Below are 27,385 nucleotides of genomic sequence, written 5' to 3'. Positions count from 1 at the left end.
TTGAATTTGAAAATACCGAAAACGGTGCGGGGAGTTGGGTGGGGCGAAGGGGGCAGCCAGCAGGCAAAACCATCCACCATCTATCCAATGAGAGGAGCACATTATCCATTATAAACTTCCAATCGACCATAAACACTTGGGAACGAGCACACACACACACACATCGACCGACTGACTGACTGACGGACGGATGGGCAGACAGCTGAGTTAGACCTGGAGCCGGTGATCGATTCGACAAGGGGGTAATAGGGGTAAGGTATGGACTTTATATTTGGATACCGGGGGTAATGAAATCGGGCTCCACATGCCCCAAAAGATTCGCAGCGTACTTGCGTTGCTGTCCGCGTTGGTACCTTCCCCCCTGTTTCCCTGTCTCACTCTCCCTCTCACTCTCTGTCGTTCCCATCGAACAATTCAAGCATGAAAGCAATTTTTAATTTATTTTGGTTGAGCGCTTTATTTTCCTAAAATTATGACATAATAACAACGGCAAGAGCAACAACAACAACAAGAGAAATAAAAAACCTAATAATGTCATATGAAATTTATCGTACCCCAAACGAGTACCCCAACGATGAGGGGGCGAGTGAATTATAAGGAAGAGGGAACGAGGGGAACTTTGGGGGCATCGTGGGCAACGCCTCCGTCGTGTAGTAGGATATATATTTGGATGCCGTAAACACCTTCCGCTTCACAAATCAGCGCATGTGGGGAGAACGAGTGATGAACTCAAAAAGCTACTGACCAGGTTTTTGTTTTTTTTTTTGCTTTCGTTCGGTTAATGTTATAATTAACTCAACTAACTAAGTAAAATGCCACGCGCAAAAGGTAATTTATAAAAAATCTTAAACTGTATATTGATTTAATATTTTCTTGTTTCCAAATCATCATTTGAAATAGATCAATACGATTTTGCAGTTACTAAGTACGTAGTATCTATTAGATACATTTTCAACATTGACTAAATATAGATCTAGATTATAGGTCTTTAAATGAGATAATCAAAGTTGAAGCAGGATTCGGTGTTGACAACTGAAACAAAGATCTATCAATAAATAGCTGATAATATAGAAAAAGGAGGAAAAGCAATGAACTTCGAGCGTTCTTTACGTTCTTTACTTGCAACTCGTTTGAACTACAACAAAATAAATATCGGAAAAAATCCATTCGGATTAAAATTGGATACAATGAGCTTGACATCTTTTAGTACTTTATTCATTACTATTCATAGTAACACAAGCAAAATTTTACAAGCAATATTTTTAATTTAAATAGATTTCCATTTCTTGGAATTTTATAATTTAGTTGTAATTCTCAACCAGTTTTAGCTTTGAGCTTCAGTTTACAATTCTGTATATAGATAGATTTGTAAATGTTTTTTAATGGCAGTTCTATCACGGTCATTAAAACAGCTAAAAAGACAATATGTTGGCCTAATTGACGTCAAACTGGCTGAAATTCCGTATACCAAGCAAAAAAAAGAGGATTTTTTGAGCATAATACTGAGCTCTATATGAAGAGAATGGACAATTGGGACAAGTAACTAGGATGGCACATCTTTGACACCCGAAAACTTTCCAAAAATGTTGAAACTAACATTATTCTATATGTATTTTCTGTTAACTTGGCCCTAAGCAAACAAATACCAAATGCTCCTGTAAATTAGTTCGTTTTTAATTAATTAAAAAAGAATAGTTTATAGAGAAAAATATCATAGAAAAGAAGCAACAACTAACCTTATTAGATAATGATTCAACTAACTGTTAAAACTAGTAAACAAATCAAATATAATACCACTTCAAAAGTCTAGGAATTAAAGCTAATAATACCACGATTCTAAAAAAAAAAAAAGTACTCGATTTTTCTATAAAAATCCTATAAGTTATCATTATAGATGTTACTTTTTGATCACAGAAATAGAAAATTTCTTTTTAAGCGACTTAAACCAACGAAATGTATGGTAAAAGATGTTTATATTGTCATATACTTACATATAAGGTAATACTACCATAATGACTTCCCTTTAGTTCCCTTTTTAAAGTTAGTTTTTAGCTTACAGATAGGTTTCAATGATTCTATGTTAAAACAGCAGATGATAAATGTTTTTAGTTATTTTTTTTTTTTTGAAATGTATAACCTTCTTTTTGCAAAATGTTTAATAATTACCCCATACATAGTAGATGGCTATACACTGTGGGCGAAAAAGATGGTCTAAGTATGTAAACACGATCATTAAATAAAACAATTTAAATAACGAAACAATACAGCAACGAAAATTAGCAGCAAGAGAGACAAATACACACACAGACACAACTTGGAAGAGAGAGAGACGAGAGCTAAAAACAAATAGAAATAGAAAAAGAAAACAAGTTAACCAATGAAATAAACGCAAATTTAATGACAAAAACGCGAGCGAGGCAAGTTTTGGCCAATACGCGTTTTCCATTGTGCCGCGACGGCCACGAACATTGGCTAGGTACTTTACAAGCAACAACCAACAACTAGTTGGTTGTTGTGTGTTGTTGGTGGGAGGGGGAAGCGGGGCGCATTAAGAGATCGGACAGCAAAACGAAAACTACAAAATGGAATATACAAATATACACAACAAAAGTGTATAATGAATAAAAAGAAATAAAAAACGACAACAAAAAAATAAGATTTAGATGATGGCAGTTTTGTGAGAGCAAGAGCGAGAGCGAAGTACTTACAGCTCTTCTTATGTATCTGTATCTTTGTATATACATATATATCTCTATTGTAGTCATCTATTGTATATATTAAAAGTTGCCACGATCGTCAGACAAAAAAAAAAGGTACAGGTATCTCTAACTATGTATATATGTATGTATGTATGTATATTTAGTTATTATAGTCGACTCGTTTTTTTATTGCTTTTCGATACTTGCGTCGTCGTCGTCGTCGTCGTGGTCGTCTTTGACGATTTTAGTAGTTTAGTTTCGGAATACCAAAGGGAAAATTAATGCCTAGATAGATTGGAGGTATGCATGTATGTATGTATGTATCTTAAAGATACACGTTGTGATACATTGTTGTTGTTGTTGTAGTAGTTGCTTTCTCTTTGTGTTAATTGTATTCAAATAATGATGATGCTGATGCTCTTCTACTGCGTGGTCGTGTGTTGGTAGTTAGTTGGCATCTCGAAATACTTCTTTGCTTTGCTTTGGCTAATTTAATTTATGGCCAGTTTATGTTAATTTCAATACCATTTAGTTTTTCAGTTGTTTTCTTACTCTAGGCTACTTTTTTTCCCTCCCTCCCCCCCTCCGCTCATCAACTTGAGTTCCCCTTTAACAAAATGCGTTTCATGATAAACTCACATTTTGTTAGTCGTCGTTGTTGTTGTTCTTGTTGGCGATCAATTTCTGTATCTCTTCGTATTTTATTTTATTTTATTTAAGCTTATATTATTATTTTGCTTTTTTTTTGTCGTCTTGTTGGTTTCTGTTTTCGGTTATTTCTTCTTATTTTTTTTTCTTTTGTCGTTTTCTCAATATTAACAATTTTTATTGTAAGACAGTTCATTGACATTCTGTTTATCTCTCTCTCTCTCTTTTTCTCTCTATGTATTTGTATTTTGGTCAAAGAAAGTTTGAAACTCTTTTTATTTTTTTTAAGTGCCTCCAACGGCATTTGCATAAATTTGGCCACATTTCTTGCGCATGCGAAACCGTTCACATAGCTCCATGGACCAACTCAAAGAAACCAACTAATTGCGGCCCATTCAGATGCCTATCTGTACCGACCCGCCCCATTAAGAGCGTCATTTGGTTTAAGTTGGAAATTAATTAGGACAGGTTGGTCGTCATGGCCAAAAAACTGCGTGTTGTGGGTGCCCATAAAGTGTTTCTTAAACAAGAAAACTACAAAAAAACCTCAACAATGACATTAAATAGATTTCTTTTTGTTTAGTTTTTTTTTTTTGGATGGTGCAACTCATTACTAGAAAATTTTAATTAAACTAATTTTGTTTTATAAAAAAATTACTTTTATTATACATTAAAATTGGAATTGAAATTCTAGACAGATCACTGAATTTGCTGAGAACTTTCTTTTCATTGGTTTTATATTATCAATATGGGATAAATTTTAAAGGAAGATATGTCCACAATACACATTGAAATTCTTGACAGATCCTGAGAACTTTCTTTTCCTTAGTTTGATCAATATGGGACAAATTTCAACAGAAGATTTATCGAAAATACACATTTAAATTCTTGACAGATCCTTGAGTCTGGCTAAAACTTTCTTTTCCTCGGTTAACTTCATAAATTTGGGAGAAATTTCAAAGGAAGATCTTTCAATAATTCACTTTTGGCTAGGTGCATCTTCAAGATACATCAGGTTTAATGTATTACCCGACTCAAAGCGAAACGTATATACTAATTTTTAATACAAAGTTTAGGGTTATCAACTCTTAGACTTAATCCTTCTCAATTTCAATGACATTCCTTATACATTTCCAAATTGTACATAGGTTTTTTTCCATTGGTAATGTCCGAAACTAATCGCTCACGCATCTTGTGAATGAATGTTTTCCTGGGACTCTGTCATGTCAGGTTTTTTTCTTTTGAGCTTCACTAAAATAAAAATCGGTTTGGTTTTTTTTTTATTTCTCACTTTTATCACCCCATCAATGGAGGTCTCCTCAGGGTCTAGCATGGGCGGTGGTGGTGGTATCTATCTCTCAATGCGTATCTACTATTTGCTCATTTAATTTCGTACTTTGATGCTCGGCTTTGAAATTACTCAATTAGTTTAATTAGCAGCTAGCTGGCTGACTTGATTTGCGGTTTTATTTATTTATTTTTGCTATGTGACTATGACAATCGAAATGGATCGCATTAAAAATTTCTCAGTCTCAAATTTAGCCTTGATCAAAGTTTTTGTAGACATATTGACTGACTATAATGGAGAAGGTGCTCTATTATCTGATGTAGTTGATAGAGTACACTACAGCAATGCCCAAAAAAGAAAGCCAAGATGGCAATTGGTCATTTGTCAAAATCATTAATGCAATTACGCGACCCTGTCTGCCCTGTTTTTGGTGACAAAATGATGGAGAGGAGACTCTGATAGGGGGTGGAGGAGAATGTTGGCTTCTTTCGTGTCTTCTTGCTTGCTAATTATTTTGAATTATTCAATTTCATGTCTCAATTTAAATTCTTCGAGGCAATTAGGAAAAGTCGCTCTCTGTTGTCTCTATCTGAGTCCCATCTCGTTTTTAGTTTTTCTGCCCACGACTGAGTGCCACTTTGATGCGTATCGAGGAGGTGGTTTGGGGGGGTGTAGACCAGGTTCCACAAATGCAAATTAGTATACGTATATGAGTCTGTGTGTGTGTGTGTGTGGGAACAAAAATAAAACCATTTAAATAATTAAAAATCGAACAAATCGCAAAGATGACCAATGTAAAGAACAAAAAAATATATATATCAGAATTTAGATGAATGAAAACTGCTGGCAAAAGTTTAAATCCAGCAGCCATTAGAGAGGCGGAGCAGGTGGACTTGATGGATAGAAACAGACATATGTGTACAAGGGGGTTCAAGCTGAAAGGGGATGATTGGGTGGTGGGTTTTGTTTAAAGGAGGGGGGCGGAGGTTTTAAAAAGCAAAATGCGCCTAAAATCAAACATTACGGTCATCACATGTGTGTGTGTGTGTGTCTGTGTGTGTTTGTGTGGTCGGAAAATGAGTGTTCGGTTGTTGATGTGCAAAATCTAATTAATTATTTCATTAAAAAAACTATTTTATTGACATTCTAATTTAGATTTTTGGAATATTTTCAGCGTGAGTGTGTGAGTGCGTATGTGTGTTTTGTATATATGCACCTGTAAATAGAGAATTGGTCTAGCTATCTCTAATATATACACACACACACACATATGAATATATATACCAGCCATGTGCGACCTACATGGCGTATGAGCAATTTTAATTGGTTTTTAAATAATTTGCCTGCAATTTGGCCTCCCATTTGAGTGCCAATCATAATATATACGTATATATATATACTTGAAGCCCCCTTTCAAATAAACCAACTATTTCATCTTCATTATCAACGAACGAATATAATACAATTTGTCATACTTATGACACTTTGTTAATGCCTTACTTGCATTTGCAAATTTACAAAACAATTAATTATTGACTTTGCTCTTAATGATATTTCAAAGAGATGAACAACTTAAATTGCTTTGCCTTCTCTATAATATCAAACTACAACTTTCTTCTTGCTTAGTCCTCATTTGCCTTTAGTTTAAAGAAACATTTTTGGTTTAAGAGGCTCTTAAGACTTGATATAAGTATAGCTTTCGAAATCCTTTTTAATAAGCTTTTAGAAATCTTTTAATAAGAACATAAAAAGGTCTAAAAATGATTCTATATCCTTAACAAATCGAAGCTTTCGTTTTTGTTTCTTATTAAACGCCTTTTAAATGGCTAATAGCTTGTTCTTTTAAATGAGCAAACAGACCAACAGTTAGTCAGAGATTTACTAACTCTGTTACTTCTGCTCCTTACACAATATTAGTTGTAGTCCTTAACTAAAAGTCTCAGTGGAAATTTTCTATATTTTCTAGTCCTTCATATATATCCTAGTACCAACTGCCTATAATGCCACTTAATTGATATGGTATTGGAAAAAATTATAATGCCATAATATTCACGCCTTGGTCCTGTAACATTATCTATGCTCATCTATGCATATTTCATATAAACTAACATTGAAGCTTATATGTATGTTCAAGTTCGCCTTTTCTCCTCCTGTTTTTGTCACTTATGTTTACGATGACGACCCGAATATCAACGACAATAAGTACATAAACATAACAGTAAAAGTAATAAAAGAAAAAACCAAAGCAAGGGGAAGTAAGTGAGAGTGAAATGGGAGTTGAGGGAAGGGAAAAAGGGAAACCGGAAAAACTACTTGTACAATGAAAATATTTTGGGGATATCATTCTCCAATTTGACAACAACTCAAATGCAAATCGTAAAAACAATAATCATTATCATCAACATAACAAACGCTTTCAGTTTGTTTCCATTTCACATTCACCTACTTAGCATACTTGCCGTAATCAACAGGACTCGCAGGAGGGCTGAGTTCAGTTCAGTTGACTGATAGGTGGAGATGGTGGCTCAGAGATGGAGTTGAAGATAGGAAGTTTTTGTAGGAGGGTCTAGGATATCAAGTCAGGCGCCATATCAATTTACCCAAAAATATAAAAAGAAACAAAAAAAAAAAATAGTTAGTACAAGAATTGTATTTGGCCCAGGGGCCCACACCAAATCACAAATAAAAGTATAAAAAAAACGAAATGTATGTACCAGTTGTTGTTATTCCAGCGACTTCCGCTAGAATGTCTAACCCCTGACACCCGCCCAACCCCCATCACCCAAACCCGTTTACGTATTCGACCAAGTATGCGTGTTTATTCGCATACACATATCGTATATATATATATATCTATCTATATCTATGTGTTTGCGGATGATTGTGTGTTGTTTAGTAATTCGTTTTTTATTTACTATTATCATTTACATTTATTTGTTATTATGCTAGGGCTCCCCTTTCTCTTCTACCTGCCCCCGTTTAGCGAACGACACAATCTCAACCCACATATTTTCCTGCATTTTCACAAAAGTCCTTTCAATTACACATGCTAGTGTATGAGTGTGGGTGTGTGTGTGTGTGTGGATGGGTGTATATGTGTTTTGTTTGGCCTTTTTATTTCAACTGATTTTTGTTGCTTCACGCAAATTTGAAATGTTTTGTTTAGCCCAGGCTCTAGAGTTGTTCTATCGTTCCGCATTAGCTGTGGCTGCCATTTTCAGTTGCACATTTTAAACGGTGTTGCATTGCCATTGTTGTTTCGCTGTCAGTTGCATTTTTTGTACATATATATATATAATATATATTAGTACACTAAACAAAAATGAATAGTCTGGTTTAGTTGAGATTACATTTTTCATGAAAAATTGAATGCGTTTCGAGACCTTTTTTAGACTTGAGTCTAGGAAGAACATCTTCAACTTGTTGTACATTTAAAAATATTTGAATATATAGATGAATAAAATCATATAGATAGCATATTAGATGGGATAGAGTAGATAGATGAGATAAATTCGAAAAGATCCTTAAGAGAATTGAAAACTGTTAAATTAACTTTATGATTGCGCCTTTTACCAAATGGGGTTTTTGGTTGTCAGAACTTTCTCAGATCATCTTCAAAGAGTTGTTTTTAAGAACTTTTTCTTAACAACTTCTTCAGACTTAAGTCTAGGAAGAATATCTTCAAGTTGTTGTACATTTATAAAGATTTAAGTAGAGAGATAAATCAAATCATATAGATCAGTTAGATAGGATGGATTAGAATCAGTTAAGAGAAGATCGAATATATCATTAAGAGAAGAAGTTAAAGGTATCCTTTATTCCAAATTATTCCTCAACCTCTCAAAGCAACTTTCTCATAACATATTTTAGCAAAAGGCTTACGCTGTCCGAACTTCCTTAAAACACCTTTAAATTTTGGGTACTAAGAGTCCTTCTTTCTAGCACAATTCTTGTCCTTTTTTCTCTCAGTGTAGCTAACATCAAAGCGCAAATTTCAATTGCGTTGCACTCACCCGTAGACACACACACAATGTTTTTGTGATATAACTACATAGAAATAAACGTGCAGCAACTAACTAACATCCTGCAGCTGATCATTATAATAACTTTTTTTTTCATTTACATATTTTTCGGTTACCAACCAGGTTATAGGGACAGGGGGTGGGTGGGTGTTGCAGGGTTGTTGTTTTATTTGTCTGTGTTGCCACTCGCCTGTTTCGCTTTTTCGAATTTATGCGATACGACGCGAATGTTTGTTCAATAAACGAAATAATTGCTGGCAAATGTGTTATGATGAAATTGTTTTGGGTTACTTCATAAATTACCAAACACACACACACACAGATACACCTTTCCTATATATATATTTTTTGTATGTTACACGCATAGAAAGCAAAAAGGTTTCCAACGGGCGTTCTAGATAGTTTAATAATTGTAATTACTTACACGAAGATACAAAATTCATGATTTAGTTTTTTTTTTTTTTTTCGAAGCAAACCTTCAATCAAGTAATTGTGTATGAACTGTGGGTCTTAAGCTATAGGTAATCGAATTTAAAACATCATATCATTAATCAAAAAAAAATGTTCGAGTACCTAAACCAAACCAAAATTGTAAAACACGCAGAACTGAAGGGTCAGGCCAGTTCTGGCATTCTCCCTTTGCCTTTTGATCGGTTGAAAAATTATTCAACTGCAAATGCCGGCGCCAAATTGCAATTGGAAAGTTTGTCCATTGGTTTTCTTTTGATTTTTTGTTTTGGTTTTTCATTAGTAGTAGCCACATTCTGCCACTGTTTCGGGCCATAAACAATTTCCCACATAGTCTTACTTCTCGTTTTCCCATCCCCCTTGCTGTAATGATCAGGGGCGTAGGTTATGTGAGATGAGGTTGAAATTGTGATGAAGATTCATTTAATTCATTTATCAATGTTTGCTTTCTATTAGTTAGTTTTAATTGTGGAAACTATTATATATCCTTTACATTATGGTTAAATTTATTTACTTAAAGGAAGCTCGAAAAGTAAGGCAGAAAATACGATTACTTCGTGTCAAAAAAGGGAACCCAGATGTATTTTAGGGTCTTAGGTATCCTAGGTCACTCTCAATCTCTCTCTCTCTCTCTCTTAGTCTCATTGGTCCGCAAAAGGGTTAATTCATAGTAAAACTAATTATTAAAGTCATATTACTCTTAGGTCATTAAGAATTGTGTCAAGAAATGATATACCATAACATAAATGTATAAATTCACTTAAATAAAAATGGGGAAACTCATCTAGAATTCTGCGGATAGTCACTCAATATCATGTTATTTAAAGTCACCCTTATTAATCATAAACCGCTCCTGATATGTAATACAAGAGCAGCGATAAGCTGAGATGAATGCGTTTATAAATATTTTGATGGCAGTACATCGATCAGGTTATATATACTCAAGACCACTCACTCAGTTCGGGGTGAGGGGACCCCGAAAAACAAACCGCGAGTACTTCTCGACTGTCTGAAAGATGGATGGTTGATCGTTTTTTCTTCCAGCCGCCTCTATCTCCGTCTGCCAACCATCTAATGATCTTCTGTAGACAATTATTTTGGCTTGTAACTGAAAGATCTTTGGACTGTAAGCTGATGGTAGTTGGCGGGGGAGGCGGAAGGGGAGGGGGGGATGCTATCCAACAACTATTGTTGGCTGCTTGTAAACGGTTAAATTAAATTGATTTGCGTCTAATACTCATACCCCCCACCATTGGACAAGTGGCCCGCTCTGTGCGCTCATGTAATTAATGATTTCATTAGACACCACGGTGAGCCGCAGCCAACCACCGGCAGCGAGTTTTGGGTCTCCGTCTCCTCCATCTTACGGTCTCGCTTGCTTATGTATGAATAATTGGTAATAATATTTAATGATTTTGGTGGCTAAGCCACCTGTCAGTCGGAGGCAAACAATTGAATTGAATCTAGAATTAGCCTTAAATAAAAATATTTAGAAAAAAAAACTCATGAAAACACACTTATTACAATTTCAGCTCCGTCCATTGGCCAAGGCTCCAATAGTCCGATAAAAATGGACAAAGGCCGCCAGAGGTTGCCGCAACTTTCGCCAAATTAGCGCTGAGAGAACAACCACAACAACAACAACTAAAACAAATTCCAACAACAACAAAAACGACAAACGATAGATTTGACGAAACGGCACAGTAAATATTTGCGAATCTCAGACACACAAAAGAATAAGAAACAAGAACACACGAATTTGTTCAACACAACAAAAAAAGGAGCAAAACAAAAAAAATCCGAGAATCAATTGAAAACGGGTCAAGGAATTAAACAGACAAAAGGCTGCGGATCAAGTCCATTAAGGGCCCAAAAAGAAAACTCAAACACGCATAGACCAAAACGAAGAAGAAGACGAAGAAGGAGAGAAGGAGAGAAAAATAGAAGTCTATATAGGACCACTTAAATGACCGAGTCCACCCAGCTGCAAACGGCGGAGAATAACAGTGCGGGAGTGGTGAAAATGGAGCCACCCCCACCGGCAACCCATTCCGCCCACTCGCATACACTCTCCACAGCCGCAATGGCAGCAAGCGCCGCTTCAGCTTTATCACCAGCAACGCCACCGCCGCCGCTGCCAGCAGCAACATCATCATCCTTATCCTCAGCGGCGTCATCGTCGTCATCATCATCATCGGCTGCGTTGGCTGCCTCCGCCTCCCATCAGCAGCAACATTACGCTCTCAAATGGAACGACTTTCAGACTTCGATACTCAGCTCGTTTCGTCATCTACGCGACGAGGAGGACTTTGTCGATGTAACGCTGGCCTGTGATGAGCGCTCATTTACCGCCCACAAGGTTGTGCTCAGTGCGTGTAGTCCTTATTTTCGTAAATTGCTCAAGGCAAATCCCTGCGAGCATCCCATTGTCATATTGCGTGATGTACGCAGCGATGATGTGGAGAATCTATTGAGGTAAGTTCATTACCACCCGCCAGGTTTCTTGGAGGGACTTTCATTTCAAATTTCTTTTTCTTTTTCGGCCTTGCAGCTTCATGTACAATGGCGAAGTTAATGTCAGCCATGAACAGTTACCCGACTTCCTAAAGACAGCACATTTGCTGCAAATACGCGGTCTGGCGGATGTCAATGGCGGCTATCCGTATGCCAAGGCCTTGTCTGCCGCTCTCAGTCACAATAATAATAATAATCACAATAATAATAATAATGCCGAGAGTAGTAACCATAACAAGATCAGCAACTATTTGCCTGTGGCACATTCTGCCAATAGCAGCAGCAGCAGCAGCCACAACAACAGCAGCAACATCAATAATCACAATTCCCCCTTCAATACGCCGCAGCTACCCGTTGCAGTGCCACCAAGTGCCAGTGTAGCAGCCGCAGCAGCAGCTTCATTAACTGCCGCTGTTGCTGCAGCAGCAGCAGCCACTGCCAGTTTACCCTCGGGCAGTAGCAGCAGCAGCAGCAGCCACAACAACAATAGCAGTAACAACAACAACAACAACAACAACCACAACAATAACAGCAGTAACATTAGCAACCAGGGTCAAGGCCACAGCGTTGGATCAGGTGGTGGATCAAGTGCCAGCGGCACACCCGCCATACAGGAATTGAAGGCCTCTGCATCGTCGCCCGTAAGAAAATCCAATCCCACTCCCATCAAAGTAAAGTGTTCAAGTTCCTCTAGCTTGCACTCGCCTTTAGCCCTTAAATTCTGAAGCGATAGTGTTACAAGCAAAGTCCTTTTCTTTTCCATGCAGGCAAACAGCAGTAATCACTGGGATCTAAGTGAAATGGATGGCGGACGCAAGAGTCATCTAACGCCGCCACCACAAAAACGCATTAAAAGTGCCGATCTATTCCGGGCCCAACATGGCATCAGTCCGGAAAGACTGCTACTCGATCGTGAATTTCCTGTGGCCGGACAACATCCATTGACCCGTAATCGTAGTGGTCGTGACACTTCAAAGGATCGTGAACGTAATCTAGAATTGCGTGAATCACTTTTAGGCCAGGCACTCGAGAACAGTAATGGACAACAGGCCAATCAGGTGGGTTCCCCCCCCAGGAGAATTCCAACCATTTGTATATTTAACCCTCCAATTTGCAGAAACACGATCTCGGTCAGAGTGCTGGCGAGGATTCCAATAGCAGCGATACAGAGCCCTCAGATCGAGGTGATGGCCAGCATGATGGTACACTCGATGGCATGGATAATCAACGTTCACACTCGTTCCCCAATGCATTCCTTGGCCTGCAGGGCATTCCGGGTTTGCTGCCAGGACCTTCCGGCATGAGTGGCAATGATTTCGGTGAGTGATTTGCATATGTTTTTTTCTCTTTTTCTCATACTTCAAGCTTGCCATTCGTTTTACACACTTTATTATTCATATATTTGCCTCTTGTGTATGATTTATCGAACGATCGGAAAAAGACTGCTCAAAAATATAATATATATATATTCGCATATGATTTGCCAATTGTAGCTAACTATCAAATAGATAAACCGATAAACAGCAGGCTAAAAATAAAATTGGCAAACAAAAATTATAATAAGTTTAAATTCTATAGAGAAACTTTGACAAAATTAAAAAAATCTATTGTAAAATTTCAATTTCAATTTCATTTTGACAAAATTAAAAAAATCTATTGTAAAATTGGAAAATTTATCGGTTTATTTTTTACTCTATTATATATAATTATTCATTTTGCATATTACCTAAATTACATTACATATGTATGTATTCGAGGGCTTCTTGAATGTATTCAAAGTTATAGTTACTTTACCTGAAAAATTTAATATTTATATTTGAAAACCTTTTTGAAAGAGTATTCATATGAGTGAAATTTAACTTCTAACCAACTCGATTGAGACTAACGAATCAGTTGAATGAATAAGTAAAATGAATTATATTCATTTTCTGGTTTAAAACTCGAATAATTGAAATTACTAAATTTGTTATAGTTTTTAGCCCCATTCATTAGAACTGAATATAACTCAAACATCGATTTGAATGCATTCATGAAGCCCTCTAAGCTATGTTTATCCTATTTACATATAAAATTATATCTAAGTAGTCTTACCAAATGATAAAAAAAAACAAGAACTTATAAGCTATGCAGTGAGATTCACAAAATGTTTCCCCAAACTATCGATAACACTTAAATTTATCATCACCTAATTATGGACAGACAATTTGGTTTAATGCTTAACGTCACATCTTCACATAGACAGTGCTCTCTGATCCTAACGAGCTATAGCTATACTATATAGGCAATCATTAGGGCCATAACCAAACTGAGTTCTTCTTCCTTTTTGGGGGACTATGAGAGAGTGTGAAGAAATATGCGCGAAGCACGTGTCGCATTAGGCATTTAGAGGACAAGGACAAGGATAGGGACAAGGATACTGCTGACTAACTGACCAACTGCTGGCCGAAAAACATTTCGAGTACGATTATAAACACATTCCAGCTTCATGCCCATAAGTGGGATTCGTAATGGACATTCACATATGTATGTAAGTTTGTTCTAAATAACAAACGCAGAAAAACAATGAATATTACCATTACTATTGCCATTACTATTATTGTGATTATGATTACCATTCGATATTATGGTCCAAGGATGTTTGTGAGAACCCGTTCAAATCGATAGAAGTGTCCGAGAGCACATTACACGCACTTTGTATAACGTCGCAAATGTCGTATTTATCGCGCATTAAAATGATAATAGGCTCAGTCCAAGCTCTGGTCCAAGACATGCCATTTAATATTCAGCGCACATAGATCATTGCAACAAATGTTGGGCAGTTCGGTCCGTTCTGGTCTGGCCTGGTCTGGCCGGGGTCCAGAGCAGCTGCCAAGTCTCAAAACGGTCGGCAAGGCAAAAGAAATCAAATTTAATAAAGCATAAACATTCAATAAGCCTCGCCTCGTCTTTATTTTGTAGACCAACGGGTAGGATAGATGGCGGAAAAAGTCATTTGAAATTCCGAACGGCAACGGTAACCGTACTGTATGGGTGTGTGTGTGTGTGTGTTTGTGTGCGGGGCAGGACTTGGAAATCGGAATCGAAAATATTAACGGCCAAAGCAAAAAGGATAAAGTTTTGCGCAATGATAAAAATGATAAGTTTTTTCTTGTTCTCTGTCAAGTCCTAACTGCCCCATCCTTAGAATAGAAGCTCACCCACGTTTCGACTTTGACTTCGACAGCTTCTACTAGCCAAAAGGACGGCAAAGTAAGTAGAAGAAGAATGAAGAACGAAAAAAAGGGCGACACTCAACACACACACACACACAAGAGAGAGAAAGAGAGATAGACTGAATCATACATACATATTTAGATTTTATTTCGTTTTATTGCTTTTTTGTGCATTCGATTTATTTGAAGGCATTGGCAATGGCCGAAACGGACTTGGAAATTGCGCACATGTGTGCGCAAGGACTCAAGAACTAAGACCAAGACCATTTCCCAATACCCTCCTCCTTCCTTCTTACGTTTTTTCTTTCTTTCTTTTTTTTTCTAACCCCATCTCTTTGCTTCAGTTCCTTCCTCTCTCCAGTCCAGTCGTCCAGTAATATGAGTTGGGTTTGCATTTTAATATATTTGCTATGCCCCACACATTCCCTCCGAACCGGGCCCCTCCCTCTAAAGACGCCCACACAAATGTCACACACTCGCAATCAGATGCGGGCCAAGTGGAATAGAGCAAAAACTACAAAGGCGAAAAAGTTTACTTTGCAAAAATCCGTTGCAGAAACATTTATAAAGTGTCCATCTCCCAAAACTCATCCTCACTCCGCCCCACTCTAAACGACTTGAAGAAGCAGCCAGTAACTTTGAGACGAAGGCAGGGCAGAAGATGGGCGGGGGCAAAAAAAAAGGTTCGGACTAACAAGGCCAAGCGTAGGAGCAGCAGCAGCCGCCGCCGTCGCTGACCTTTGGGTAGAGGCATCCTCTTCGTCGTCTAAGAGAAATGCGGACGACATTTTAAAATGAAAATGATAGCAACAAGGACACAGAAAGAAAAAATGCCATATATTAAGTTACCAAAGACGACTAAGAGTTACCCTCTAGTCAATGAATTATCTAGCACAGCTAAAGCAAGGCTAAAGTTTTCTTAAGGCTCTCTAAAAATTAATGACTTTAAAGTCCATTAAGGTTTTAAGCTTCTTGATAAAACTACTTAAGAGTCTTCAATTTATGCTATAAAGTCCATCATACTCCAACATTACCCATCAATGGGATATGAAAAACGAACATCTAACATGGCCCCAGGCAGACGTGGACGAGGACTATTTGAGGTGGAGACCGACCGGCCGGCAGCCGAAACATTGACAGCAAATAAATGGCAGCCAAAATAATAACAGCAAAAAGGAGGTGCATAGTCATGTGTTTGTCCCTATACCCAGTCACCCACCTCTCACCCACCCACCTCTCTTCCATCGTTCCGTGTTTGTGTGTGAACACTTCAAATGAGCAAAAAAACAAACAACAATATTCAAAAAGAATACGGCAAAATATCTTGGCAGGAATTGCAACTGTCAGCTTTAGCATCCATAGACCGATAGGTGCAAGGCGTCGAAGGAAACCTAATGTTGCCAATGCATTTGGCGCCATCGTTTTGTGGGCGAAGCAAAAGCACAAAAAAAGAAAGAAAAAAAAATTACATCATTGACATATGAAGCTACTTGCTCATTTCTGGGCCAAGCCAAATGCACTGTGTCCTAGCATAGGCTAGATGGGACCAGTTGGTGGTTGTGGGAGGGGCGGTCACTCTTGGCTGGACCTTCTGGCGCTGACTTCAAAGTTAATGCATAAAGTTTCTTTCAGTTTTATTTGCCAGATGCTCACACAAAAACAAGACACGGAACTGAATGCATTTGGTCATTTTGTTTGCCCAACTAAAGGCCTTTCTTATATCATAGAATTAGGTGCATAGGTCCAGACAAATGATATTCACTTTCTTAACTGACTTGGAATTGAAATAAGTAGTTTCATTTGAAATTTCATTTGAGTTTTATAAAGGGAATTACAATACTTAAGATTAAACTCATAATGCTGCTAAAATATAGGAAGAGTAATCTTTGTCCTTAAAATGTCGTTTCTGTGAAAAATTTCTGGCATTATATACATTAATTTTCGTTTCCATTTACCCCAATTTTAATGCCATTTGAAACTTGTCTTTGATTTACAAATTTAACATATTCTTTGAGTTTCCAATTTTGCATTTCATTGCAATCACACAATATATAGAATATAAATATTATATAGCCCGACCAGTTGGCCAGAAAATAAAGACATTTAATGGTCTATTTGAACAAAAATGTCTGTGTGAAATGCGTAAAATTAGCAGGCAGCAATAATCATGCGAGAAACATTTCTCAAGCCAAACAAAACGCGCCCAGAATAAGTGAAATGTGTATGGAAGGGGGCTTAAAGCAGTTTGGCAGGGGTGAATAGTTGAGGTGAAAGGGCCAAGGGCAAGAGACTTGGCGTGTGTGTGTATATGAAAGTCTTCTATTCGTTGGCGTGTTTGCATTTAATAAATTCGATTAACAACGGAATAAATACGCTTAAATGCGGAAAATAATGAAAACTAACGAAAAGCGTTTTGTTAGCCCTTGTTGTTGTCGATGTTGCTGTTGCTGTTGCCGTCGCCTGGGCGCCGCTTTCATTCCATCCGGCATTCAATCATTCCATTCAGTTATTCATTCGTTTTACGAGCTGTGTTATTATTGTAAATATGTATGCCTCTTTGCTGTTGTTGTTGTTGTTGCTGTTGCTTTTCCTTTTGCTACTGCTGCTGTAACAAATACAAATACATTACGTGAATAAACGCACCCATTATTTCATTTCATCAAGAACCATTAACGCCAACACGCTTGCAAGCCGACTCAAACCCAGAACCAGAAATCCCTCCCACACACATCCCTCTCCCTCTCACACACACACAAACACACACACTCACACGAGTTTTGGTAACGCACCGCGCCTAGTGGTACTTACTTGGCCAGCTTGGCCAGTTTTACCCCTGCCCCTGTCACTTTTCCTTACCGTACACATTGCAAATGAGGGAAGGACATGAAAATGTTCAAGTAGTCTCTGCCACACACACACACACACACTAGCACATTGGCATAAAACTTTTGCCAGGATAATGAGTAAAATGATTGGAAATACATTTGCAGTGCGTGCGTTACACGCATGTATCTGAAGGTTTTTGTCTATCTCTCTGCGATGCCAGCCCCCCTTTCTCTCTCTCTCTGCCATCTCTCTCATTATTTCGAAATGTATCCATGTCCGATAGCAATGTCACTCAGCAAAAGGTTTTGCAATGAAACTTTCACATTTCATTAGCATCCATCAACAATACAGAAAATTTAATGAAACAATGCCAACTTCTCCAGTGCAAATTGGTTAACTCAATAAAGGAATCATAAATGAAAATAATGTTACATTTGTAAAGAGTTTCAATTAACATTTATGCCATTAAGAGCATGCAGTTCCCTAAGAAGTAGGCAATACTTTTTAAACTTCCGCTTACAATTAGATAAATGTATTGCCTACTTCCGTTTAAGAAAATGTATTGCCTACTTTTTGGGCGTTTTCTCAATTGGAGTCTGTATAGATATTCAAATGAAGTTAGAACAATAATTTGGCAACAATTTATAAAATTTCTTAAATAAAATTAACAACATATGATTTTAATCAAGTCAAGCAAAGCTTTTGCTGTATTGAACTTCAAAAATTTTCTCACTTAATTTAACTTCTGTAAAATGAGAAAACATTTAAATCGATTTCTAATGTTTTAATATGATGTTTAATAAGATTGACAATGAAAATCATGAAATTAATTGATTAAATTCAAGAAAAATATGTTGTAAAATTAATTTACGAAACTACATCTGCCGCATGTCAGATACAAAACGTCGTCTTATTGTCTTCCACACGTGTGTATTTTTGTCTATTTCAATATACAATATATATATGGATATATAATATATACATGTGCATGGGGACAATGTCTCTTGCCTATATACACTACTACTGAACACTTGGGCATAAAGTAGCAAAGTGGCAAAAGTGCCGACACTGGAGACACTTTGGTCCCACACACACACACACAAACATACACACATATGTATGTACAGTTGGCGGAAGTTTATTGGCGATGATGATGATGATGGAAGGGAAGGGTGGGGGCGATGGAGTATTGGTTAGTCGTACGGCTTATGGCTGTGTTTGGACCAAAAACGAAACCGAAACTAAAAACTTTTGAGTTAAACTCTCTAGCTCTAATGTTTATGTAGATGAGGGATTATGTCATTGTGCGCACAATAGCAACGAAGAAGAAGAAGAAAAACCCACCTAACGGACAGAGTGGATAGTAAGGTGACATGTGAATAGGAGGGGGGTGGGGGAACAGGTTTTGGTCTAAAACCCCATTGCAACACTTGAAAATTCTAATTTTCTGCTTAAACTTCAAATGAAATTGTTTTGCTCACATATACACACACACAAGCACACATACACACACATGAACATTTTGTGGAAATAGATGCGAAAAATGGAAATGGAAAAACATTATTATTATATATGTGTATACAATACATTCATCTATGTCTCTATCTCTCTTACACTCTCCACTTTCATGGCTCTATTTCACTCACACTCACTACTATGATGGTGTGCGTGTGTGTGTGTGTGTGTGTGAAGGTGGGGATGAGGTCTAAAGGACTGGACAAGTGTTTGCCATAGAAAATACATTAAATTTAAACAAAATTTGTAGTTGCTTCTACTTTTGTTGTTTTTGTTGTGCTACTTGAGCTTAACTGACATACATATAAACGTACATACACACACATACACAAAGGCAGAGGCACAAATGCAAAAGTTTTCCCAAAACTATTTGGTGTTTTGGGCCCAGGGTTGGATTGAGTTTTGGGCTTCAGCTTGGGTTCGAGTTCACTTGCGGGTGCGGGCCGAGGGTGAGTGGGTTGAAGTTTTTCCATAAGGGGGTTTGGGCAGCAGCAGCAGCCCTTTTTGCCACGTTGTATTTTAAATTTAAGTGGTCGTATATAACTACAAAGCATACACATACATAGATACATGCATACATATATATGTACATAGATATATTTCTATATATATATTTATATATACCTATGTACATTTGCCTGTGTTCAAGTCGTTGTGTGCTTAAGGATTTCGTTTACGAATCCGTATCCGAATCCGTTTCAAATGCGAATTTATTTCTCCAAAATATTACAAAAGTCAAAGACACATCCCAAGCCCAAGCCCATGCCCTGTGCCCATGCCTTGTGCCCAATGCCAGCCGCTTGGAAAAAGGTCATTTTTGGGCATAGAATTTACATAAATCCATATGGATGCCTGGTGCCGTCTGTCCATGTGTGCCAGGTCTGTCCATTCGCCTTAAGAGTGTGCCAGTGTGTGTTTGTGTGTGTACTAAAGGGAGCAAGTATAGATATTGCCGAGTCCATTTGAAGTTGTACTCATCGTGGTTTTCTTCGGCCACACGAGTGAAGAGCTCAACGAATGCAATATCTGTCGGCATATTTATACCCTGCTATGCCAAAGGCCAAAGGAGCATGTTAAAAAGCATTTTACTTGCATAGCACTTGCAAATCATAAAAATATACATTCATGATCAGCTTTAAGAAAGGTAGCTATAAAAGTCATAGCATACTCTTAAGACTTCTATTTAGGTTAGAAACGAATAGATAAGCGACAAAGAGGACATGTTAAAACGAATTATAGAGAAGCAATGGCCGATCCCTGAACAATATACAAACTATATTCATGATAAGCCAATTCGAAAGAAAGAATAAATTTTAATAGCCTACTTTTCAGATGGTCAAATAAACTATTTGCTTAAAGGACATTATTGAAAAGTGTATATTAGAAAACAATTATCAATCAGCTACTAGTTACTAATTTATATATTTGTAGCTTCTAATAACCACAAAAAAAAGGAAAATAATAAAATTATAGCATACTTTTGGCATCGTCTAGTGAGGTTAGGTTATGAACAATGGTTAGAGCATATCCTGGTAGTTGATGCTTTAATATAACGTGCAATATTTCTACTTATCACACACACACACAGTCACTTCTGACACGGTGCTACTTCGGTTTCGTATTCGAACCCATTGATATCTGGTATGAGGTAACCGAACCAAACCGCCCGGCGATTGTGTTACATGTGCCTCTATGTGTGTGTATGTGGGGGTGTGTGTGTGCCTGTCTTTGCGTGCGGTTTTCAAACGGAAGCTGAACGTAGGACAACGACAACAAACGCTTCGTTCGGCCTTTTTCCATTTGACCCCGTTGCTGCTGTAGCTACATCTTGGTCTTCGTCTTCTCATCTCTACATTCATCTCCACATCCATTCTTGAGCTTTTTCTGCCTTTGTCGAGGTCTGTTTACCCCACACACACACACACAACGTCCTGCCCTGCCCTGCCCCATTCCTGCCATGCCACTGACGCATTGATATCCCTTTTAATGGATGAATTATTGCCGCACATGCGAAAGTAGTTGCTGCCCTTAACCCACCATCATCTTGCTCTCTCCATCTCATTTTACTCGTTCTTATGCTTGAAGTAGGCGGCCGCCCTTAGGGGCGGGTGTTGAAATTCGTTGCCGCTTCTTACGGTTTCTATCCTTTGGACCACACACATACACACATACACACACACACACACACAGCATTTGTTTGCATTTCATTTCCTTCAGATCTTTGTCCCAACCCGAAAAATGGGTTACTTAGAGTTGACAGGGCGCTTGGGGTTTAAGCTCGGGTCAGTTAATTAAGGGTTGTCGCATATGCTTCCCGTTTTGTGTTTAGTCTTTCTCCTTCACCTGGCCACCAAAATAACAAAAACTCTTTAACTCTCAGCTAGTAGAGAACAACAGGACGAAAAACAGGATATATACATATATCAAATTGCGGATGCGCGGGAATGCGCCAAATATCCATAATAATTGGAGGATATTACATCAATAAACCACCATGACCCACGGACAAACGGACTATGACTACGGATTGCGTTCCATATCCATGTTCTCCAATAAATGTATACATAAGTGTGTGTGTGTGTGTGTAATCGAAATGACCAATGTGTGTGTGTATGGTGAGTGGTGGAAGGAGGGTGTGAGGGATATGGGCTTGCTGTCAGGGTAAGGGCTGCATTTTAATATTTCTAAGTATCCACGCACATTCGCATATAATTTAGGCATTGACAGGCAGCCACCTTTATTGAGGTTATGGAGGGGGAGCAACAAGGTGGATGGGGGGGCTTTGGAGAGGTGTGTATGTGTGAGTGTGCGTGTGTGTATGGGTGTCAGTCAGGCGCCCATTCGACCGCCAACAACCGACGCCATAAACTAAATTTATTGCAAATATTTCCTCAGCAATGAGCAATTTGTGCGATCGAATCCCTTGCCCCCCATCTCCCTTTCCCACTCTTCTGTCTCATTTCATGTGTATTTGCGTGTGTGTATGTGTGTGTGTACGTTGGAGTTCGTTATTCCGCCTAGCAAACATGTCGATGATGTATTTCGCCGCCCTTCAATACCAATACCAAATTCTATTGCCCATTCTGACCAACATGGACTTTGTTGCAAATTATTTTGCCTTCTTCTCAACACATCAAGTGGACCCCTTCAAGTGGTTCATATATCAAACAATACTAGACACCTGACCCAGCCAGAAATCTAGCCAATTCAAAGCGATAAAGCACAGAAAGAATCCAAGTTTAGTAAAATAGTTGACTTGGTAATTGTAGATAAGTTCTAAAGAGATTTACTTAAAGAAAAATCTAAAGCGAAGCCAAGATATGTAAAACGGGGATCTTAGCCCCTTAAACTATGCAATATGTAGTAAAAGAATATCCATTTTGAAACTTATAATGAAGGTTTTCATTGTATGGTTAACTTCTTAGGTTTCGAAGAATAATGGCATACTTTAGAGGGCAGAAATCTGGTGGTTACGCCTTTGTCTACTTGGATTTAGATGGAAGATATATCCCAAATATAGTTCTTTATAAAAAAAATACTCATAACTAAGCCACAAATTCCAGAGTGAAGTTCATTTGCAGTTAGAAATAATGGCAAATGCTTCAGCTTAGGCAAAGGCTTACTAACATCCCATTCAATTGATCCCAGAGGGAGAGGGAGAGAGAGAGAGAACCTATCCCATGGAAATTGTTTGGTGTATATATATTGATTTATTGTTGTCGTATTTATTTTGGTTTTGCGATTTATACACGTTACCCCTTTTGCTTTGTCTCTCAACCTATTGATGATGTCCCCGCCTATCTCTCTAAACAGGAGTTGAAAATTCATATAGATGTGAGTTTTTAGTTGTATTACCAGAAAATTACGCGCACACTCATATAAACATGAATAAAAAGAGGGAAAGGCACATACACACGGGGAACCTACATACATACATATATAGTGAAATAAAATTACTCATACGTTCAGTAGCCCAAGCATACACACGCACGCACACACCGATAGAAAGCCCATAGCCGAGGGGGAGAGGGAGACGCACAGGAGGCTGGCTGACAAAATGGTTGGCCAACGACGACTTAACAACAAAAGCAATAACAAACATGAATTTTAACAAAATACAATTTCAATACAATTCAAACTTTCTAACACACACACACACACACACACACTAAAACACTAACTGATAGAGACAGAGAATACAAAATATTTTAAATCGAGAGCTAAAAAGTGATAGCAATAGAGCTTTCTGCCCCCTTTGAACGCAGTGCCAACATTGCCATCGCAATGACTCCACCCTGGCCACCAACTAACTGAAACCATCGCAACCCAATCCACGTCCACTTCTTTTCCTCCTCCTCCTCCACCTCTTCCTCCTACTCTTCCTGCCGTGCGAATATGAAACTAAAACTTCCTCTACTCATTTCCTAAACCTTATCCCCCTGTCTCCCTGACCAGAGTGAGGTAAGGGAGAAGTCAACACACACACACACACACATACACAAAAAAGATGGCAACAAAAACAAAAAACCAAACTATCTCTCGCCCGACTGTCTCGCCAGTTTTCAGTTGCTGCTGCGTTCTAAATTCATACATTCATTACCATCGCATTCCATTCACACCCATTCACTGCCCCTCTGGGCCGCCCACTTTGGCAAAGTTAAATACAATCGTTGGTCCGTAAACAAAGCATCGCCCACCAGGATATGGATGTGGATATGGATGTGGATGTGAATCTGGAATGTGAATGCGAATGTAGATGTGGATGGATGGCACGACTAGGTCGATGCTCATAAAGTAATAAATTGTACCGTAAATAGTGCGGCGCAAGTGTTCGACGGACGAGCTGCCGACATGAGACTGTGGCTGCCCCACATCCCCTCCCCCCACCAACTCCACTCTCTCACTATGTGGTCTCTCTACTCTGTGTGTGCCTGTGTGTGTGTGTGTGTGTGTGTGTGTACGGTTTTGGAAACGCCCCAACTGACAACTGACTTAAGTAGCCGTGTAGCAATTCATCTTTGGGGCTATTTTCGCTGTTCTTGTTCTTGTTCTTCAAAGCAAATGCCAACTAAAACTAAGGGGGCTTAAGATCAAACTACGCGAACTAGTTCCCAAAAAAAAGGATATGAATCTTGGCATCATCTTAACATACGTCTACCATCAAATCCCCGACCATTTAATGCAAGAAGTGGGCCTAAGGGTCGTCTACACAGAGAAAAATTATCACAAAAACAATCAACAATTAAGAATTATGAATTAGACAAAAGTTCTTCAAAGGAATAAACTTAATTAAAACAAACACTTACAATTATTAGATATTATTAATATCAGTAAAGGATAAAGTTGTAAACTAACAACCTAACTATATTTTAGAAGCACTAGCTAGACTGGAACTCGAATCCGAACTCCGCGTTGTTTAGTTGCCTAATTAACTAGGACTAGAACCAATTAGACATCTCATCTACCGAGGACAGCAATCAGTGGATATACATATTTAGATCTATATAAACCTTTGTTCTTTATTGAAAAAACATAAAAATTTACTTCATGAATATTAGATTAGAAATTGTTTCTCTCTCACACTAGACGGATCATAAATCAGGTATTAATCAATAATAGAAATAATTGTTTTATATCAAATCGAATTATATATTCGAAAACTGACTCTCTTATCTCTTTATCTAACAAAAGATGTGTGTATTATCTAGCTAAAAACATTTAAAAATATTGTTACGAAATAAAAATTATGCATTTATTATACCGACTGTATAATCATTTTTCAAAAACTAAACAAATACAGTTAGTTTAATTTTGTGAACATATCTAAGAAAAATTCAATTTGATTAAATGGTTATATTATAAACCGTAAATTAGATAGGTCTGGTGTTTTTTCTGCTGCCATTGAGCATAGTAAATTCTCACATTAGGATCCAGATTCGAATGGAAAATTTTCAATATTAGCAAAATGCGAGAAAGAAAACATAAAAAAAATTGGGTCAAGATTCGATTTTTTTTACATTTTGTCCCAAAGCTCGGGAACGGACGGACTTAGAGGCTAGATGTCTTCCCAACATTTGTAGCTCTTTTAATTCTAAGGAACGTTGCTGAAGAAAGTTTGTAAAAAAAAATTTATATTTTAGAAGTTAGAAGCAAATGAAAAAAAACACCCTTTTAGAAAAAATGGCAACTTTGATGAAAAACTTCCGGAAAAAATTTTGTATGAAACCATCGTGATAACTTAAAAAACTAATGATGCAGTTCGATTCGCAGGACCAGAAATAGGGTGAAACCATCTAATTTTTTTTTCGACTATCACAGTGTAATAGAAATATTTGCATTATATCAGTGAATTCGAACCTGATATCATTTATCTAAAAAAGATCAATGTCTCATCTTGCTAAAAACATTTAAAATACTTCTGATTTTTTTTTCTCAGTGTTTCTAAACAAATTCTTTACTGCCCGGCACCCTTTTTACGCCCCTCGCCCCCCACCCCCACACAGAAAAATTCTAATCCCCGCAACGTTAACCACATACGACCACATCGTTCATCATTGCCCCGTGCGTGCTGACGGTTGCCCAAGGACGTGCTGGCGGGGGAGGTAAAAGACACGAAATAAGAGGAAGGAGAGATATGTGTGTGTGTGTGTGTGAGGGGGGTGGGGAAGTAGTGGTTGCTAGAATATTGGGCATCATGCTGCCTGTACTAATGAATTACGCAATCTAAAACTATGTACATTTAATTCAAATTCACAAAACTGTACGCCAAACTAACCCACACACAGACACACACACACACTACACTTATACAAATACACACTCAGACACATTCAAACTTACACCGCTATGGACAACCCACCCTCCTCCTTTCCTACAACAACAACAACAACGGCCTAACTTTTGGGCAAACTTTTTTGCAGCCGTTCACGCTGCCAACATTGACGTCGACGTCGACGTCGACGCTACGGTTGCTGCTGCTGCTGTGTATATTTTGGAATAATTCAAAGCGAATATATTTCGGTCGACGTCCAAACTCCGACATCCATCTTCTTCTCTTTCTACCTCCTCAGTCTCCCCCCTCTTCGTCCACACCAAGCAAGAGGCAACCCCATCAGCAGATGGCCAAACCATTGCCCCCGCTTTACCCGCTTTCTTTCCTCTTCCGCCCGTTGCCAACCATTACGGGGATCGGCCTAAGCATTGCCCTTGCCCCATTGCCATACCATTACCAACACCATTGGCGTCAACGTCAGCATCAGCATCCATCGCACATGTCCTTGCAATTGTTCTTGCCCAGTGTCCCACTCCAAAAAAAAAAGAAAAATTTCAGAGAGAGAGAGAGCCCAACCAATACACCGCCTATTCCCACATCCACCTCCACCTCCACCTCCTCCAGCATCCCCTCTCTCCCCCCTGCGCTCATCAGAATTCTCGTTTTCTATTCAGCTTCCATTCTTATCGCAGAGTCAGAGGCAAACACGAGAGCGAAAGCGTGCGCAAAAAGCAACAACAACAAGAACAACAACAACAACAAGTTATTTTCCCATATAATATTCGTACACACTTTGCAAACATGTTTGTCGATGATGTATTATACAAAATGCCCATAAAAAGGCCCGCATGAGCGAGACGGCGCGACAGTCGAGTCGACTGTGGTGGCAAGGGGCAAAAAGGATATGTGTGTGTGTTTGTGTGTGTGTGTGTGTGTGTGCGAGAATGAGAGCATCCGATGGCGTAATCATCGTTTGTCTCTGTGTGTTGTTGTCTATGTTTACGTGTGTGTGTGTGTGTGTGTTGAATATATATATATTTGTATGTGTGTGTGTGTGAGCTACTAAATCGAAATGCCAAAATGCCCATTTCTATTCTGAGTTGGCCCCGCATAAGCGATACAGACATTTCGTTTTTTGGGGTAATACATCAAACTAGCCGCATCAATAGCACTCACACACACACACATAGACACACACACATGGCCAGGATTGGATTTGGCCTCTTCAACCACCCCTTCCCCTAAAGTTGGGGTTAGTTGGGTTGCATGCGGCGTGTTAAAATAAAAGCAACAACGACAACAAAAACAATAGCCAAGTTAATATCTTTCTGTGTGTGTGTGTGTGTGTGAGTAGTATATGGAAAAAGAGTAAAATACTTCATGCAGAACCGAACCCAAAAACCGAATCGGATAGAATAGTA

General features: G+C 38.2%; 1 protein-coding gene across 1 annotated transcript in view; it reads left to right on the top strand.

The window, feature by feature from the left end:
- Positions 1-27,385, top strand: part of LOC6642528 (protein abrupt) — a 58,285-nt gene that overhangs the window by 16,117 nt on the left and 14,783 nt on the right. The window contains exons 3-7 of the mRNA XM_023176004.2: positions 10,658-11,600; positions 11,677-12,107; positions 12,216-12,310; positions 12,407-12,697; positions 12,757-12,958. Coding sequence (XP_023031772.1) covers positions 11,092-11,600; positions 11,677-12,107; positions 12,216-12,310; positions 12,407-12,697; positions 12,757-12,958 — 1,528 coding nt within the window. The 5' untranslated portion in view covers positions 10,658-11,091. The remainder of the gene's footprint in view (positions 1-10,657; positions 11,601-11,676; positions 12,108-12,215; positions 12,311-12,406; positions 12,698-12,756; positions 12,959-27,385) is intronic.

This window comes from Drosophila willistoni (genome assembly GCF_018902025.1).
Source record: "Drosophila willistoni isolate 14030-0811.24 chromosome 2R unlocalized genomic scaffold, UCI_dwil_1.1 Seg167, whole genome shotgun sequence".
NCBI lineage: Eukaryota > Metazoa > Arthropoda > Insecta > Diptera > Drosophilidae > Drosophila > Drosophila willistoni.
This window is presented reverse-complemented; position numbering and strand designations above follow the sequence as displayed.